This window comes from Chroicocephalus ridibundus, chromosome 9, assembly GCF_963924245.1.
Source record: "Chroicocephalus ridibundus chromosome 9, bChrRid1.1, whole genome shotgun sequence".
In the NCBI taxonomy this organism is placed as follows: domain Eukaryota; kingdom Metazoa; phylum Chordata; class Aves; order Charadriiformes; family Laridae; genus Chroicocephalus; species Chroicocephalus ridibundus.
Window position 1 is genome coordinate 6,005,974 of NC_086292.1, and position 19,697 is coordinate 6,025,670.

Here is a 19,697-nt window from a genome sequence, read left to right on the forward strand (position 1 = left end):
CGCCTTATATATCCCGGCCGCCGCCCAGCCCGAGCGCCCATTGGCTCCCGCCGCCCCGCTAAGCCTGCTGGGAAATGTAGTCCTCCCCCGGCTGCCGGCGCCGCACGGCCGCCCGGGAGAACTACCGCTCCCGAGGTGCCCCGCGGCGGGAGGGGGGAGAGGGGCGGGGCGGTGCGGGGGGCGCGCTCGGGGGGCGCGGGGTGTCGCGGGGCGGTGTGTGAGCGACAGTGTCACCCGTGGCGGGGTGGGGGGGGGGGAACCGACACGGACACCCACCCCCGGCCCCGCTCCCCGCACCCGGGTGCCGGCGGTGAGGGTGGTCCCCACGGCAGCGGGTGACCCCAGGGCCACCGTCCTGGGCCCCAAACCCTCCCCAGAAGCAGGTGGCCCGCAGCCAGGGGTACACTCGCCACTGGCCACCACCCTCCACCCCAACACCCACCCTGCTGCAGAGGAATCAGTTTAAAAAAACGAGCCTTTGGGATCAAAATAGCACTGTATTTTCACAGCTGTGGAAGACGCTTTGCTGCCTTGCTTGACCCAGGGCCATGATGGCCACAATGGTTCCAGCCATGGCCTGTTCTGAGGACATTGGGTCACCAAAGCAGCTGGGTGGGCAAGGAGCAGCCCACGCTCGCAGGCCAAGGCTCTGGCTTGGCTGTAGCAAGGCAATAGGGTGCAGAAAGCCTGGGGGGCAGCCAGCACAGACCAGGTGGGCTGGGATGCATGTGGGGAAAAAAAAATACCTTCTGGGGTGAAAAAGCTGGTGTAAGTTTATTTGTTCTCAGCTGGGCTGGGGAGCAGGAAGGATAGTGGTGGTCTGGGGGCTACCTGCACGCTGGCCACCAGGATGGGTAGTGGTTGGAGGGCCAGGATGCCTGGTAGGTCTTGCAGTAGGGTCCCATAGGTGCTGAAGAGAATGAGGAGAGGGGGAATAAAAAGCACCCTGACCCCCACGGAGGGCTTGCCAGAACCCTTCCGCTCTGATGCCGGTGTCACAGCGAGCAGGGACCTGCTGTAGAGCGTCAGGGGTAGCAGCTGCGACGCAGCAACTCTCGCACCCGCCTCCTCCTCCTCCCGGCCTGCCAGCCTTGGGTTTCTCTCCAGGCTTACTGGAGATTTTGCAGAGAAAATCCCCAGCGAGCCTGAGGAAACATTTGCTTTGTGTTTTTCAGCTAGAAGACTGCCGTCTTGGGAGGGGGGGGGCTCGGTGTTCTCCAGCGACAGCAGGTCTTGGCCGGAGGTGACCCTTCGCAGCAAGCCCTGAGGAGCCAGGCACCTTCCCGCTCCAGCCAGCAACGAAATAAAGAAATGCCAATGGTTGGTGTAGGCAGAAAAGGCAAAAGCCAAAGTCTAAGGCCAGGTCTTAAGATGTAGTTGCTGCTCTAAGAGTGCTCTGGATGGTAAACAGCCTCCAGTCCCCGTCCCCCAGGGGGAGAAGCAGCAGCCGCAGGAGGAACCCCAGTCCAGGCTGCTCCCAGAGCAGCTTTGCTTTGGTGCTGTGGCCCCCTCGACCCCCCAGGGCCAGGTTTGGAGGGTGCCACGTAGCCAGCAGCAGCAAACCCAGGCAGGGCTGCGTTCAGGAGCATCCTTCAAACCCACCCTGCAGAGGCGGCATCACAAAGCCCACTGCGAGCTGAGAAAGGGCTCATTTTTCCTGCACAGCCAAAAGGAAACAAAAAAACCCACCCAGTTTCAAAATTAAAGCAGGAAATCCTTTTTTTTGCCTTTATGCAAATAGTCAGACAAGTGCTTTACCATGTGTTTACTCTCCAGCTGTACCCGCCTTCCCCCCAGCTTCCCTCTCTTTCCCTCCCTGTTCTCCACACGCTTCTCCTTTGCGGATGCTGCACAGTCTGCTGGGCGTTTTGTCCCCAGCCGGTAGCGAGAGGACCCGATCCCTGTCCTCCCCGCGCACAGCCCCTCGCCAGCATCGGCTGCACCCACCCCAGCCAAGGCGCAGCCCCTGCGGTGCATCTCCTCGTTGCTGCAGCGCGTTGCAAACCCCAGGGTCTTTGTCTGGGGACAAAGCCACCACGGTGGCCATGCAGGCAGGGACCTTCCCCCTTCCCCGAGCCAGCCACGGCCACGCAGGCACCCCCATGCTCCTATAAACCACGGCCAGAGCAGCTTCAAAGCCTCTGCGTTTCCAGCAGGGAAGGTGTGGGGCTGCTGCTGCTGGGGAGGGTTTAAAACCCATCTTGCACAAAGAACGAAAAAAGGAGCTTATACCCCAGAAAGAGCTCCCCCCCCCCCGCCCTGAAAAATTTGCAAAGCCTCCCCTAACTGCACAGCCTGCTTCCTTCTCATGCATTTTGGTATTTCTGCTTTCAATAATTTATAACAAAAGAACGGAGACATCAACAGACAGGGGGAAAAGCAAAACCAGCCCTGACCTGAAATAGAAAAGAACGACTGCCAGCCATTTTAGATGAGTTTTAAATCTCCCACAGAACAAGGCTGTCAGGGCTCAGATACAGCCTTGCTGATGGCCATTTCCAGGAACGCTTTATTCTCTCCTACAGGAAGGGGGATGCAGGTTTTCTCTATCTGATCGCAGAGGTTTTTTTTTTTTTCAGCCTCCTGCCTGCAGGGACAGGCAGGGCACCACCGACCCAAGCCCCCTTCAGCCACCACTGCCCAGCTGGGAGCCAGTCCCTCTACTCCCCAGGGCCACAGTTTACTTTTTCCTGCTCATTTTTAACCCCAGCCTCCTGTCCTTCCAGCAGAGCAGGAGCAGAGAGCCCCAGGAAGGCAGCCAGCACACTCAGGCTGTTGCGTCTTATACCAGGGCTCATTCATCCCCTGGATTTTGCTGCTCCTTGCAGTTTAGAGAAGGGCTTTTCTGTTAACCCTTACTACTTTCCCACTGACCAGGGGCAGCAAGGCAAGCTGCTGCTTTCTGCAGATCACAGGAACACCAACTCTAGGAGATGAGAAATCATCCGTACGCGGAGAAACAGCAGGAGAGCAATTTGGGATGTGTCTCATCTTGCTTCAAACAGCGGACAAGTCCCACTGCCTGCAAGGCACAAATGGCAAGCCCAGCTTTTACGGTAGCTTGAGGCATCCCCACCCTGAGCGTTAGCTTCAGCTACCCAGGCAGGTCACTGGGCTAAGATGCAGAACTTCTGATTGATGGGTTCCCTTCTTACAGCAGACAGGAGACAGCCACTGGCATCAGTTCCCAGCACCTGCAGACCTGCAGCCACGCTCCGGCTCTGCCTGTGGCACAGCGAGCTGCCGTAGCTCTGTCCTGCTCTTCCAGCTCTCCAACTCAAAAAAGCACAGCAAATTACTTGGGATTTAATTCTGGGGGAGTAATGACTTGCTTCCTATGGTATTTCTTCAGCAGTTGTGAAGAAAGCCTGAGGAGACACCACGGAGTTCACCCCCAGAGCACCCTGCGTGCTCAGTGCTCACTCCAGCAGCTCCCCAGGACAGGCTGGAGAATCGCCTCCACTGCAGCAGGTAGCTCAAGGTCGCACCAGCGCTTCACAGCATGGCTGACGCTGCTGGAGCTGAACTTGCCTGGGCTAAGGATGAGCAGCCCTGCATCGCTCCCAAACTTGGAGGAACTCTGCTCTCTGCCATTCACACCTCGGGGGCTGGTTTCCTCCCAGCCCACACCCTTCCCATGGCTGCCTGGTACATCCACAACTGTCCTGAGCAGGGAGAAGAATGCTTTAATTCTACTATATGCATGGGATACAGGCAGCCATACTTGCTCTGATAGTGTAACTGTCACTTCTGGTCAGTATTCACAACCTGCCTACAAACAGGTTTAGCAATTAGAAAATAATTTTTTTTTAATTCAGGGAAGAAATGGAAGGTTTCCAGAGCAGAAGAGCTTGACCTCCTTGGGACTGTTCTCATACCCTGTGTATCACCCATCCTTTTAAGAGCTCCAATGCTGTCATACAGCATTTTATGTCTGCGCCCTCCCTCACTCCAACCCCTAGGTTTTATAAAAGTAACTAAGAAAGCAGTATATACAAACCAATAGCAATGGTCACCCTGGTACAAATTTTTGGCTGTAAAGCTGAGGTTCTGTTTCTTCTCTAAGGAAGGTGAAGTCTGCTACATCACCCTGACAAAACCCACATTGCCACCCCCCACTATTTAAAGAAAAAAAAATATACAAGTTCACTTACTGACCAGTACTGAAATATGTTTTAACAGCTGAATGACGGTAGCGATCCTCAGGAAAAGTCTATCTGAGGCCATGGTCATGTTTCCTGAAGCAATGTTGAAACCAGGCCTGGAAGCCTATTGTAAGGCCAAAGACCTTTCTCTAGACCTGCCATCTCACCCTTCTGACTTCATTTATACTTTCCGAGTCTACAACACAGGATGAGAAAGGATCATGGTTTAGTTAGAACAAATGCTTCCCAGGACATAATCCTGCTGCCTCTGACCATTAGCTTTGTGCAAGATACTCAGCAACTCTTCATTTGTAACTTGCTAATCTATTCAGGTTTTCCCCTACCTGAACACGATGTGAACAGATCTGCCGAGATACATAATTAAACAGTACAAGAGAATCTGCGCTACCACCCCTAACAATTAAGTCTAGGAAATCGGATACAGACAAACGCCACTACCCACGAAGAGAAGTACCTTGGTCCCAAGCTTTTTCTTTCGTGCACTGTGAGCACAGCCAAGCTGAACCTCACGCTCAGCCCCACCCCAAGAGGGTTAAACCAGACGACCTTCCAAGGTCCCTTCCAAATAACATTGCTCCATGATCTACCTTGCAAGCGACCCAACTTAGAAGATGCACACCACACCTTTGTAAGGTTTTTTAGAAGAATTTATAGGCAGAAGCCACGGTTTTTAAATAAAAGTTTAATTCCTTCATCAGGTCTTACGTTTGAACACAAATGCTGCTGAAAATCCTCACGTCGCTGCTCCGATGTCCTGGCTCTCGGCTCTCAGGGCATTGGCAGCGTGGCAGCAGGGGCTCCGATACAGGAGGCAGGAATCAGACTCTCAGTAGAGGTCAGTGCAGGATGCAAAGCAAAGAAGCAAGAGACACACACTTTCCAGACAAACACCAATTCTTATACAAAAAGAAAAAAAAAAACCCTACACTGTAATAGAAGTGTTAACGTTGCCACAGGACAGGAGTTTCAGGAAGGGAGAGAAGTCCTCAGTAAAAGGCACAACTAAAGAAGTACTTCCCTAGATCTTAACCAAGTTTTTCAGTTAGTTCCACTTATAGCCCAGCCCCTAGCCTCTCAAAGCCATGCTGGTTACTCTAGCAAGTAATTGCAAGTTCCTTCTTTTCCCTTTTTCCCTTCCTCCAGCTTAAAAAACAAATAAAAGAGGATTGCTTATAAAAACCAGAGCATAAACCAGCTTGGTCTATAACCCCATAAGAGTCCAGGAGAGACTGAACGGTTTACCTTAACGATTGTCTGGTACAGTTACTAATTATTCAAGTTTCAGATGATACTTATTACATCCGGGAGCCTCAGCCAGCTCTAGTTTTGGTATTTTTCTTTCAGGCACTTTGCTGCCTGTCAGGTTGGTGTTAGATCTACAGTTTTTCCAGTACTAGGTATCACCAGCCTCTTCAACCCATCGCCGTATGCTCTCATTAGCAACATCCGACTCACTCCAAGGGCTTCTTCAGGTTTTGTAGTCCTGCAACCTCCTATGCTCCTTGGTTTAAGATCTTTTGCAAGGAGCAACGCTTTCAAGGCAAGGCAGACAGTGACCAGGACACGCAACCAGAATGTGTCAGTAACTTACAGGTCAACAGGATTGTAGGCAACGAGAGGCTAAGACAGCTGGACACAAAGCTGTTGCGTATTGGGTCACCCCAGCGTCTGAGCAGGCACTTGCTAGATGCAACAACCAAGCTACTATGGGATAAAGAGGCTCAGTTTACTGGCGTACTGGTAAAAAAGGGATCAAGGATTTGCACAGCAAGTCAAGGTGCAGCTATAGTACAGGACAGCAGCCCTCTATTCGCTAGCAAGGCTAACAGCGAGCTGTGAAATTGAGGAACTGGTTTTAGCCTACACTAGAAACTAAAGCACGCAACTACCACGAGTCCTCTGCATAAGAGGGAGAAGAATTCTTGTCCAGGATGCACCTTCACCACTTCGTTAACACAGCAAGGCAGTACTGCACAGACTATGCTCTCACCCTCACTCTGCTGTGTAGCATGCTAAAGGGCATTTAATTTCATCAACAATTAGGACTAATTCAAGTTTTCAAACTACACTGATATCCTTTCATGGGCGGAAGCTGTAGCAGAACCACCTCCCAGGTGTCCCTCAGGGCTTCACCTCGGGTCAAGCTTGGCCAAGACACAAGCCTTCCCCATCGCTCTTCAAGGGCTTCCGTCAGGTATGGAGTGGTAAGACAGCCAGCAGTCTCTCGGGCTCTTGCTGTAGATCCAGATCAACATGTCCTAGGGAGCTCTACTTCCCAAACAATTTAGGGTGCGCATGCCAGATCATCTAACCCTGCCCACAGACAAACCCTCTCCCACCCTCCCCCCTCCTTCCCCCAAAATAATGGTGGCAATTAGCCATGTGTCAGTCCCGCTCTCCACAGATCTGCAGGATTGAGTCAATACTACTGATGAGCCCAAATGCACAGGGCTGCTGGTGGAGTTGGAGTGTTACAGAGATGACCTTCCCCCCCCAGCCTCCCAGTGTTGGGATCAGAGCCAGTAAGCCTGACTTAAGCAGGAGGAGCTGTGGAGAACTGCACTGGAACAAGCAGAGTCTTCTACTGAACTTTACAACAAGCTGAACAACTTTTGGTTTTAAAAAAAAAAAGCCATACAAGCAGCAGCTGGCATCTGTTGTTATAAGGGGACATGGCTGAATAGGTAGGAGACAGATTCCCCATTATGAGTCCTCCTGATGGCCTCCGCAAGGATCATTGAGATGTCAATCACCTGGAAGGGAAGAAAGATGCATCAGCATCACCCAGAAAAGATATCAAGCCTGGAAGAACAGCTGTTAAGTTAGGAAGAACTTAACAAGTAAACACATCACCCAAATTTATAACAGCCTATTGTCACCTTTCTTTGCTGAGACTCCTTAAACTCAGTCTGTTTACTTTAGGACTATCTTATTCATTTTGTGTAGGCTGCAGAGAAATTAGGGGAGTCTAAATCAAGATCAGATCGCTTCCCTTGAGTCCTGAGGCTTTACGATCACTGTCAGCAGCACAAGAAAGATGAAGCTGCCGTGATGCCGCTCGGCACCCAGTCATTGTGCTGGCTCCACCTGGTGGGGTAATCCGGTAAGCAGGAGGGAAAATTACATCCCAATAAAACATTAGCTCAGAACCCCAGCAGCAAAAGCATTTCAATATATGTAGTCTCAGTAAGAAGCACCATGTTCATGGCGTGTTAAGGAAACTAAGTGAAATTCGTATTTAACATTTTATTTTTTCCAGATATTTTGCCTCCAAAGGAAGGAAAGAAAAAAAACCAAGAGCTGCAGAGCAGACAGAGCATGAGACTCATGACAAATCCTTTAGTTCTGTATGTCTCAACTCTGAACACGAGATGTTAGTGTAAAAGAGCGAGGTGTGAAGCGAGAGCCTGAAAAACTGCTCCACTGCAATCTTGGGCTACAGCTATTTACATACTTATTACCAGTTTAACATTTTGCCTACATTAACTGTAGTGTGGAGCCTAGAAAGAAGCTGAAACATCAGACATTTTTTAGATGTGCTCAGCTGCAGGAATATCATCCAGAAGTTAGCATTGCGAAAAAAAAAATGCAACCCAATAGCAGTTTGCAATCAGCTTATAACTTACTTCCAAAAGCAGCTTAAAATTCACTGCAGCTTCAACCAGTTGACCCTCCTTTTCACCAGAACCCCAGTACTGGGGAACCTCTTACGCTTACAACACAGCACTAGCTGAGCCTTAGCAGTGCCATTCACTTTCCAGAACTTCTCCAAACGCCTGTGTCCTACATATCTGTGCCACCAAGCTAGTATTTAGGATGTCTTTGGCTATGCGTATGGTATAGCAGTACCTAAGGCTCCTGATGAAGCTATTATGCCTGAATGCTCAGGTAAAGCTGCAACTTCTAGCTATCCATTAGCACAGGAAATCCTCAAGTTCTGCCTAGCTCAAGTTATATAGCCAATTTTTTTCTTTCATGAAAGTCACCCTCAGCATGGGAAACAAAATACCACAGTACTTTTCCTAAATGGAAAACCCAAAACAGAGTGAGCATCAAGAGCCCAGCTTTTAGCTTTCATACGAACGGCAAAGTGTTTTTGTTTATCTTTGGCAAGTATCTGAACGTTGGACTGTGGAGCTGTGTCAACTGCTTAGTCAAACCAGGAAGACATGTCTGTGGGACAAGACTGCGCTCCCTCCACACCTCATCTGCACTGCCGTTATGACCAGATATGAAGCATTCACCTTCCCCAGGTCAGGCCCACTTTGCTTCATAAAAGGAAGGGACACGCTGCTTAAAGGGCTGCACATTAGGGGACAGATACACAACTGAAGTTGGCATTACCAGAACTTCAGAAGTTCCTACCTACTTCAGTATGCCATCAGCATATCGCTCCACCACAGTGTACAGATACAACTGCTTGCTTACATCATGGCCCCATTAGATCAGTGATGTGATCAAGATAAAACAAGCCCTGAAGAAAATTTACTTAAATGAACTGCTTAAGATGAGCTGGATTAGAAACTGCATTTTATCCGTGTAACAGGTGTGCGATCCCACAGCAATAGGAACAAGAGAACTCGTCAACACTGCCACCAGCTCCAGTGCCAATGAAACTGCTGTAAGCACCAGACAGTGTTACGGGGTTTTCCCCACCAACAGGAGGACAGACAAATGCTTCTGTCCCCCAGGGGTGACAGAAGAGAAAGTCGATGCTCACCTGGATTTTAGGGCACTGCTTCATCTTGTCCTCCTGGGGTATTGTGTTTGTGACTACAACTGCCTCAAAACAGGCATTGTTTATCCGAGAAATTGCCGGCCCAGAAAAGATCCCGTGAGTTAAGATGGCATAAACTTTGGTGGCTCCAGCCGACACAAGCCTACAAGGGGAGAAAAAGGAGGATGAGAAGTTTTTAGCAAGTATTGAACCGATATTAGTGCAGGGAACATGGTAAGCATGAGAGGAGACAACACCATACGCTTAGGGGACAGGTTACCTTTGATTGCCCCCTCCAGCCCACTATTGATTTAGGGGGAAGAAAACAATCTAACAAGTACCATAAAATCCACTCCAGGCAAAGCAGACATTGAAAAAAAAATAAATACTCTCCTTAGCCCTGGGACATTTGGATTAGATCATGCAAATCACCTTCCATGATTTTTGCCAACACAAGTTAGCAAGTGTTTAATACTGATTGTTGCATATGCCGGTCTTACTAGTGCAGAAGGCCTGAAAGACACCAAAGCTTGAAAAGCTTACTTCTGATGGAAAAATTCAGATGTATGCCACTGAGCTGACGGACCAGACAGCACTTAGTTCTACCCAGCATAGTCAGTGATGGTCCAGTGGAAGACATACTTTCAACACAAGCATTTTTCAAATAAAAAAAAAAGACACTATGGTCTTCTAGTTATTCCCTCTGTGAGAACTTTAGGCTTTTTACTTCTTTTGTATGACATGGAATAGTCAAGGAACTGTATGTTACTTTGTGAAACTTCACACGCAAATGATCTGATTAACTTATTACATAACATTTGCTAACAATAGGTTTCTGATTTAGGAAAGAAATCAGTCAGCCCTACTCACTTGTCTGCAGCATGACAGATGGTACCACATGTGTCTGCCATATCATCTACCAGAATGGCCACTCTGTCTTTCACATCACCCACCAGCACCATGCGATCCACTTCATTGGCCTTCTTGCGTTCCTTGTGAATGAGGGCAAAGTCTACATTCAATCGATCTGCAATGGAGGTCACTCTGAAGAGAGAACAGTTTCCAAACAACACTTAACTCCACGCAACGGCTTCAATCGAATCTCTTTTCAAAGTCTTAAGCACAAACTGCCACTGCAGTAAGAGAAGCTGTCACCACATCTCTTACTGCTCCCAAGTAATTAATAGAAGACACTCTGCCACCTTAGTTTCCCTTCAAGCAGTTGAACTGCAATGTCTGATCCAATCCCTCCTGATGACAGCAACTAGATTAAACTAAAATAGTCTTTCATCCTGACCATTGTAACTTAATTTGCATTTAAAGCTGAAAATAAACCTTAACCAGTATGTCTGGCAAACCTGAAGCGACCAGAATGTTGGGGAAGTTGTCATCTTTATAACACTACACTGGAAAGGCTTAAGTTGTGTTAGAACAGGGACCTGCTTGCACTCGTACAAGCAGTCAATCGTCATGCATACAAGTGCTGGCGCAAGGACAATGGCAGGAATACACGTCCAAGAAATGCCAGTCCACCACCTCCCATTTACTTTGGTTGTTGTGACAATAGAACCTTACCAGAGGGACACAAACTTTATATACTGATACTGATGAATAGTAAAGAGTTTAAAAACATTAAGAGTGAGTAGGAACAAAATATCCGTGCCGCTAAGAAATTCTACAGTTGAGAGGAGTAGGTTCCTAGCCGCAGTAGATCAGACTCATCACCATGGGAGTGCTACATAACACTGTTAAACTAAACTGTTTACTAAAGTATTTAGTTCTGCAGCATTTCCATAAAATATTGCACCAGCTAAGATTGACATGTTTCAGTTTAAGTGGCTTTTGAAGATGTGTTTTCCAGGAGTCAGATTAGTGCTGGCTGACTTGGCATTTCATACAGTTCATTACGCAACAAGCTACGGAAGTAGATGAATATACAAAAGGTCTTGTCCAATACATGGGCCACAGAGCACCTACAGGAAGACATACAGGGACCTACAGTGATAGTACCTCTTGGCTGCTTGTAACAGATAGCTTAAAACACTCTAAAGTATGTGAATGTGGTCAGAACACACCAACATTTTGATGTGACAGTCCTGGATTAAAGACGACATCTGCGTCCCTTTGCTGTTCACATGTAGCCGTCATACAGAAGCAACAAGGAACAGCCTAGTTCCTCCTAATAAGCACCTGAGAACATTCTGAACTGCCTGCAAACTGGCATATTTAGCTGCAGGAAGATGGGAGATCGTCAGACTATCTAAGTAGAAATATGTTATAACATATGCTGCTGCTTTTTGCAAAGGAACCATGTATCCTTCCTTGCTCTCAGGGAAGAGTAGCAGCAGGCTCAAGTCCCAGATAGACCTTCAAATCAGGAGTAGAAGTAAGAAAATACCTCAATAGACAAAGCTTAATATTGCAAAGAAAACAGCCTGGATAATAATGTAATTTTAACCAGCAGCAGTAACTTTGTCTTGGCATAGGGGTGTGAGCTACATGACTCCCTCCTTCAGCCTGCATAATTACCCTTTTACAAAAAATTGGGTTAGTCCAAGGGATGTAGTAATTGAACAATTCCTACCTATGCAGCTGTGATTCTAGAAGCTATTTAATTGTCCATGTAGTCCAAGAAACCTTCTAAACATTCCCTAGGAAGAACATCTAACAATTCTTCACCAGCTTCCACAGACTGTCTTAGAGAAGGCAGGCTGGCAGAGGGAACATGTGTCTTAATAAGGTGACAAGCACTCAGATAGAGAAGCAGCACCTCAAGCTAGCTGCCTGACAGCTTACCTCTTGGCTCCACCAGCATCTGGTGACACAATGGTGCAGTTTTTCCACTCTGCAATATTCTCTTTGATCCATTTCAGTACAGCAGGCTCAGCATATAAGTTATCAACAGGGATATCAAAAAAACCCTGCAAGGAAGACAAGAGGAACAGATGTAGCTGAAGGTCACATTCCAAAAACAGTCAGAAGAAGCCTTCTATACGATCAAGCACGCAGCTACCACCCTTCCACAGCTTGGAGCTTTCCTTTCTACTTCCCTTAATGCAAGGGCAGTAGCCTTTGGAATACCCGGAACAGTAATGTAGCAAGTCTTTAGAGCCAGAAACAGTTTAGTAGCATAAATAACACTTTACTTCTGACACTTTCACAACATAGAACTAGTTCTATCCTACCGGGGTGCATAAAACCAGCATCAAACACACTCATTTTCAAAGTGGCTAGCTGCCTTTTTACAAAGTCAGTCTTTAAAGCTCATTACCCACACTGCTTGCATCTACAGAAAACCTATGCAAAAGGCTTGAGTAACGTTTGTTTTTAGACTAATTGCAGATGGTTCCACAGCTTTACACTGACCCAGCAGACTCCTGCAAGTAAACCTCAAAGGTCACCAAAAGCCAGAAGTTAATCTTGGACAGAGACTAATAGGCAGGAGAGTGGGAGCAGCTACTCACGAGGAATGCTTCAAGGTATAGGGGTAACAGATCCTTCCTACCACCATTCCTTCCACGCTCAGCAACCCAGCAACTGCAAAAACCAGGCTGAAACCAGCCAGATGCTGGAAGTTTATATACACAAACCCAATTATTCAACTGAATCTCACCATTGCTGCTGGTGAAAGGTCAACCCTATAGCACACATGGCAGCTTCAAGCCTCTTAGGGAAGAGGCATATCCCGTTAGGCTCTATTCTTTTATTTCATGATCTTTCTGAAAGTCTTCTCAGATGTGTCCCCATAGATTTTTTTTTCCACCTGAGACAAAGTATTTCTGGGCAAATTACACTGGAAAAAATTATACTTAAGTGTGAATGGCTGCAATTTCAACTGTTAAAATGACAGCCACTTCACCAGGCAGTAGATATCTTACCCTTTTGAATTCAAAGTGTTTGCGGCAATACAATAGATATCCTCCCCTCTGCCTGACCGCTCTCAGTTGCATTGAGCTGGTTTCTTGGTCTCAAAGCACTTGCTCAAGGTGGAAAGAGACAAGACTGATAATTTAACAGCTTGCTGTCCCTTGCCTCCCTGATACACACCCTTGCCACTTCTATACAGCTCTGGTCAAGATTTCAGTTGTTCTGTGAGACTATTCTGCTCACTAAGCCAGCAAAACCCATCAATAATTGTTCAATTCACCACCAGCTTGGTGAAGCCAACTCATGAGGAAGGGTGGCACTGAACAGATACAAGTGCGAGTGCCCATCTTGTCAGTAGCAAGCTATCCGATCACTGTCCTGGTCGACTGAAGCCTCACAAGCAGTTGTGCCAGCACATCTGGAGGCAGAGGTAACCTCAGGGCAGCAGTATTACCAGCCACTGTGTCAAACAGAGCACTGCTCACTTCTCCCTGACAATTCAGTAAATACCAGAAAGCTCTACTCAATATGTAAGAACACTCTGGATAAAGCCATTCTCCATCTCAAATTCCTCAAAGGACCAGTTAAGAATACACAGTGTTACTGTGTGGCAATAAAGTTGCACAGATCATTTGCCAGCCCAACATTCATTTACACAGGACTCATTATGCTTAGTCTGATCAAGAACAGCTATAATTTCATTTACAGATGAACCTGTTACCCATTTCCCCATACTCTTCCAACTGATTCTACAAGTCCCTTCCAGTCCCACATTCCCAAGTCCTGATCACTGCTGTGTCTAAAAAAGAGCAGATTGCTGGAAAGCCCAGAAGGCAATAAAGAGGCTCAGACTGGAGCAGGCAAGTACTTCCCCGATTGTAGCTCCTACCTGAATCTGAGATGCATGCAGGTCCATGGTGATTATATGATCTGCGCCTGCCACAGACAGCATGTTTGCAACCAGCTTGGCAGAGATTGGAGCTCGACTCTAGTATAGGAAAAAACAGTATTTAAGACAAGTTCAACTCCTTCATCAAGATGTCAGTCTTCCACTTCTAGACAATTATTCACAAGCAGTTACTAAAAGTAGTGCTCATTAACATTGCATCTTTTCATCAGCTGGTGATTATAGCTTGGGGTATTTTCAAGAAGAACCAGATCTTTATGAAAAGATGAATTTGCAGTACGATGCCCTGAGGTTTAAAGAAATTAAAGAAAGTTTTATCTCTTCCTCTACATATTCAACTTCATCTAATCCCTGTCAAGCAGTCAGGACTTTCAAGGTGTGCATTCATCCCCCCAGACGAAACCTTTATCACATCCCTTACCTTGTCCTTTTTGTCCTGACGAGCGTAAGGGAAGCAGGGTATGACAGCTGTGACTCTGCTGGCTGAGGCAATCTTACAGGCATTTATCATGATAAGGAGCTCCATCAGGTTGTCATTGATTTCACCGCAGCCACTCTGCACAATGTAGACATCCTCCCCGCGTACACTCTCACCTATTTCCACACTGGGAACAGATGGGGAAAGAAGAGTTGTATCTAAATACAAATTAAAACACAGCCATTACATATGCCTGCAGAGCAACCAAGGGATTGCAATCCCAAGGGTCTGTGGGTGACAATGTCATATAATCCGGGGTGTTGAGCAGAAACACTGTTGCTTATTTGCTCAGTAGCTATTTTACATCGCTCACTGATCAAATTTAATGATTCAGTCAAGTAAGGCTAAAAGCACTCAGCCTGTACTCTCGATCTCAACACAAGCTGAGCATGTAAACACCCCAGAACAGGTCTCGTTCTCCCACAATCAGCTAAAAGCAGCAGTGTACAAAGGAAGCAAGGACGATGGCCAGTCAGCTGAGAAAGCTGAGCCACACTTCTACCAGAAGCTACCCTGCAGCTGATTATTAGATTTAGAGTCATAACAGCTATTTGCTGGCTTGAACAGAGAAGCCCTCCAGCATTTCACTTTGGAAAGGCTTTTGGGGTTAATTTCCTCCTGGATGTAATGCACACTAATCCCTGCTGATGAAGGGACTGAATACGAGCCAAAGGTCCTGTTTGCCAGCAGCAAACTGCCAGCTCCACCATGTGTATCAAGACACCTGCACCAGAGGCAGAGTTGGAAGGAAAGCAGTAGTCTTCAGTTTGAGGTTTTGTCCAGGGCAATGCTGCATAAGGCCTTTTGTAGGAACGGATTAACTACTAAGTGCTTCCAACAGTTCAGTTTAGAGAAGCCTGCCACAGACTTGGAAGTAACCAAAAGTCAAGTTTACTGAGGACAAAGCTCTTCCACGGTTTCTTTCGTCTTGCACTGGAGAGATGTTCACCCATTTTGCAGACAAAACAAACTCTAGGAACAACTGTACAGACAATCACCCAACCCGCTCCTGATGGCTTCACTTATACAGCACCTTAAGGTAGATTGCCAATTTTTAGTATTTTGCTCCCTGATCTTCCTCCCCCTCTTCTTCAACATGTTTTTGATGACCGCTAGGTATTTATTGTCTTACTGCTCATTATCCACCAGCAAACTGTTGTCATCTTTATTGCACACTGACTTACAGCACACACCAATCTCCCAATTCAGTGAAGAATTTCAGCCAGCATGAGAACTTTCTGCTAGGTGTCTGAATTAAGAGCAGTTAACATACCAGTGTCATCTCCAGCTGTACTTACAAACAGCCTAATATTAAGCTGATTCAAGACATTTATTGTCCAAAAGTATCAACGAACTATTCTGTTAAAACAATCTTACTTTTTCTGGGAAGCATCTGCTCTCAGTTTATTAGGGTAAATAAGATGTCTATTAGGTCTTAAAGTCAGATTACCTGCTGTCTAGCCAACTGGACGGATAAAAGCAATTAATAAAGGGCAATGAGAACAGCGCAATGGCTGTAAATCAAACAGACTCTTTATAACTCTCCTCTAAAACTCTTTGTACTACCTCTGAAGTTTTCAGTTACAATCAATACCCATGCAATAGAACCGTAATATTCTACGTCACGTGTACATCCTGGATTCTCCTGGAAAAAATTATCGTCTCCAGAAGAAAGGAATGGGTTGGAGCAATCATTCAAGGTTCTCTAATTTCTTTGTATTACACTGTGTGGTGTACACATGCTTAGCATATTTCTCTAAACCAAGCTTTAAGACCTCTGAATAATTTTTAGCCTCTCCTTTTAACTTCTTCAGGTAGGATGGTGGCAAGACTTATAAAGCATGGAGACAGAAAACAAGATGAATCCTACGTTTCAGAGCTTGGGGGGGGAACACAGACTGCACAGGCATCATGGGCTGCGAGAGGGTGTCAGCCCCCGACCTTGAATCAATACCTTTAAGGCTCTCACACTTTTCAGAGTCGTTTCAAGGCACCTAAGCACAAAACTGCCGGGCCACTCAGCATGGAAGCGGCAAACCAACGTGGGCATCGCATTCCCACCCACTCCCAGCTTTTGGGGCGCTGGGGACGGGCCACGAAGGCTGAATCCCGCCGCTGCAGCCCCTGTCAGAGCGGCGGGATGACAAGGACCCTGTCCCCTCCACCCCGCGGGGAGCAGCCAGGCCTTTACACCCGCCGCCGGCATGGCCGGGGCCGCGCAGCCGCCCGCACATGGCTCACCCCGCCGCTCCCCGCAGGGGAGCCCACCCCCGGGCCGGTTGTCCCCGCTCCCTCTCCCTCGGTAAAGCCTGGCCCGGCACCCAGCCAGGGCCTACGGGCGGGGAGCTGCCCAAGGGGGAGCCATCAGCGGCCCCTCGGCTGAAGGACGCCCACGGGAGACCCGGCCCTACCCGCCGGGGAAGGGCGGGATGCGCCGGAGGTCTCCGGCCCTGCAGCAGTGCCCGGCGGAGGTCTCCGAGCGCCACTCCCGCCAAGCCACCGCTCCCCCTCACAGCCCGAAGCCGGGCCCGGCCGCCCCGGCCCCCGCGCCAGGCCGCGGCCCCATCGCCCACCCCGCGCCGCGGACTACAAATCCCAGCAGCCCCCGCGCGGCGGCCGTGCGGAGCCCAGACGCGGCGGCGCCCCGCTGCCTGCCGGGAGCTGTAGTGCGGCCCCGCCCCCGGCCTCACCACGTCTCCTGGTTGCTGAACTTCTTGGTGACCACCTTGCCCAGCTCCAGGCCCAGGCGGTCGGCGATCTTCTGGGACAGGTCCTGGTGCGAGCTCCCGCTGAAGATCTTGATGTTGGGCATGGCGGCGGCACCGGTCTTCTCCTCCTCCCCGCTCCACCTCGCACCACGGCCGGCCACCCCACGGGGATCCACCCGCCTCCTGCGCGGGGACGCGGCACGGTGAGCGCACGCCACGCCGACGCGCACCTACTCCGCCATCTTACCCCTTCCCGCCCGCCGCGCGGGCCCTTTATAGACTCCCCGCCCCCCGGACACGCCCCCTCACGCTTCCTATTGGCTCTCTGGAGCCCGGGGGCATAGCCACGCCCGCCCCCGCAATGGCGCCAAAGGCGCCTGGGGTCCCTCCTGCCCCGCTCGCCGCCTCAGCAACGGCCCCTGGTTGGGGGGAGGAGGGGGGGCGCGCGCGGCTGGTGGCTAGCCCCGCCAGGGGGTGGGGCGAAGGGCAAGAGGGGACCTGCGATTGGTCGCCGGGCTTCGCTCGTCGCGTGATTGGCAATCGATCCCCCCCGGCGGCCATGATGGCTTCCTTCTCTCAGGGGCGTCCCTGAAGAGAAGCAGGGAGGGGGAGAGAAAATGGCCCCGCTCCCGCCGCCCGGCGCCCGTCCCCGCGTCCCCCCCGCCGCCATCCGACCCCGTCGGGTGAGGAGCCCGGCGGCGGCGGGACGGGGGTTACCTCAGCATGTCGCTGTGGTTGCGCCCGGCGCGGCCGCCCCGCCGCCGCCGCCTCCTCCTCCTCCTCTTTCCTCCGCCGGGGCCTGCCCTGCGCCGAGCAGGCGTCACCTCGCCGGGCTGCAGCACCGCGGCGTAATGCGGTACCCCCGGTGGCATGCTGTACCGGCGTCACCGCTGCCTCACACCGAACGGGTGTCGCCTCGCCAAGGCCGCAGCACCCGCAGCGGCATGGTGAGGTGATGGTTGTGCGGCACTGACTGAGACGCAGCGTGCCTTGGGCAGCATCGCACGGCCATCGCCTTGCCATGCCGCTGGATGCTGCTTGTTGAACCACCACAAGCGGCTCAGGGTGCCGTGGCATGGCCCTGAGTTGTGGGGTGATGGTCTGTGGAGCCCCAGGCAAAGCAATGCCCAGCAGCAGCAGCACCACCACCAGCATAGGCTGGGCACCCATTTCTCTGTGATTTTCACAGCGAATCGGTTCTCATTAAGAGAAATTGTAGCTTTTGCAGCACAAACAGAAGCCCAGGCGCCTCAGCTAACGGTGGATGGCAGGGGATACAGGAGCTCTGCAGCCTGGCCAGCCGTGCCCACACCGGCCACACCAAGCGCTACGACCGGTCCCCAGCTATTAGATTCAAAGGTTGGATGGGACGATGTGTCAACATCACCGAGTTCGAGCAAGTTTTTTAGTTTTTGAGGGATAGTGCTGCTGCTGCTTCTCTGGAATGTCTTCTTCGCTTAAAGACAAACCTTTTTGCTTTTTTGTCTTGCAAACTTCTAGTCTACAAAAATACTAATAATTGATTTTCTTCGCCCTTTCTATCAAGCACGCTGTGCTCAGTCTCTTTTCCTTTGGCTGAATTGTGAATCGATGCCATTTCAGAAGAGGAATGATGGTAGCAGTCTTTATGTGCAAAGAGGGATTCACTTCTCACATGTATAGCCAGTACGACTGGTCTCACTGCAAACTCACTCAATGAGGCAAATTATCATGATAGCCATAATCAACATTTTTGGCACTTGTCCTCAGAATTTGCAGCAATACTTTCTTCTATTTATTTTTCTGTCAGAAATAGCCTTTGGCCATGTTTTGAGATTTAAAAACATCATAATTGTGGTAGGTAGATACTCTGAATTGCAAATACAGAGGTGGGGTTTTTTTCTGTCTTCTGGATCATTGTTAAAACCCATGTGGGTACTATTTTAACACACTTTTTAATTTAATTTCTGAGGGATTTTTTACATTTATAACGGGGGTTCTGTACCTAATTCTGTAACGAGTCTCCTGTGAACTTCCAGCATCTATGTGATGGCATTATGCACATTAATTTAGCTTTTGCAAAAATAAACATTGTGTTTAAAGGGTTTTTAAATATACAAAATAAGCCAGAAGGAGCTTCATCAAAATTTGCATGCAGTTGTGTGATTCCTGCTGGTTTTACTTGACTGTGTCATAGGTAACAAAACTTCTGCAATGAATTAGGCATTGATAAGAGAATTCAACCAGAAAAAGTAGTCCGCAACTTACAGGGGCTGGCCACATTTTCTTTATTTCTTCTTGCAACTACCCTGGCCCAAAATGCTGCTGTCGCTATCCCCAAAGGTCAATCAACTAATGATTACAAAATCGTACTTTGAGGAGGTTTTCTATCGCCCTTTGTAGGGTGTCATTAAACTTGGAATTCATCTAGGTTAAAATAGATATTAATTCCCATACTTATCCCTGGTGGGAACTGGAGTATCAATATGTGGTAATTTTGATTTTATTTGGTGTAACTGTAGCAGCTGGTGAAATGCTGGGACACACAGCAAATCCAAGGGACGGGAAAGGAAGAATACAACCCTTTGCTTCTAATTTGTTGCTAAATGTTGCTCGTCTTCATAACACAGGAGAAGACCTCACCGTCAGGCGGCTACGTGGTGGTTCAAGGGAGGGGATCTGTGGATACCGCCCAAAATTTCTAGGAGCCACGTTCTTGCACAAAATCCACATCACTGATACCGTTCCCTCCTAATGGCTCCTGTACTTTTGTCTGGAGGATACCTAAAAAAATCTGGCAATTTTGTTGGCATCCTTATACGGCCCTTTCACAGTTCACAACAGTTTTTTTTTGTTCAAATGGTAGTTTGGGATA

At 48.9% G+C, this 19,697-nt stretch overlaps 1 protein-coding gene across 1 annotated transcript; it reads right to left on the reverse strand.

Annotated features, from left to right (window-relative positions):
- Nucleotides 1-4,828: 4,828 nt before the first annotated feature.
- Nucleotides 4,829-17,119, reverse strand: PRPS1 (phosphoribosyl pyrophosphate synthetase 1). Its single transcript, XM_063346448.1, has 7 exons — nt 16,826-17,119; nt 14,079-14,262; nt 13,640-13,738; nt 11,680-11,804; nt 9,754-9,927; nt 8,887-9,046; nt 4,829-6,919 (listed from the first exon to the last, which is right to left on the reverse strand). Exons 1-7 carry the CDS (start codon nt 16,945-16,947, stop codon nt 6,827-6,829), a joined length of 957 nt encoding a protein of 318 aa, XP_063202518.1. The 5' UTR covers nt 16,948-17,119; the 3' UTR covers nt 4,829-6,826.
- Nucleotides 17,120-19,697: the final 2,578 nt, after the last annotated feature.

Bases quoted from the DNA above. Each gene is read 5' to 3' on its own strand.
- PRPS1 (XM_063346448.1), bottom strand. From the start codon at position 16,947: ATGCCCAACATCAAGATCTTCAGCGGGAGCTCGCACCAGGACCTGTCC. The intron at 14,263-16,825 runs GTGAGGCCGGGG...ATCTGTTCCCAG, and splicing joins TTCAGCAACCAGGAGACGTG to TGTGGAAATAGGTGAGAGTG. The intron at 11,805-13,639 runs GTAGGAGCTACA...TCTTCCTTGCAG, and splicing joins TGCATGCATCTCAGATTCAG to GGTTTTTTTGATATCCCTGT.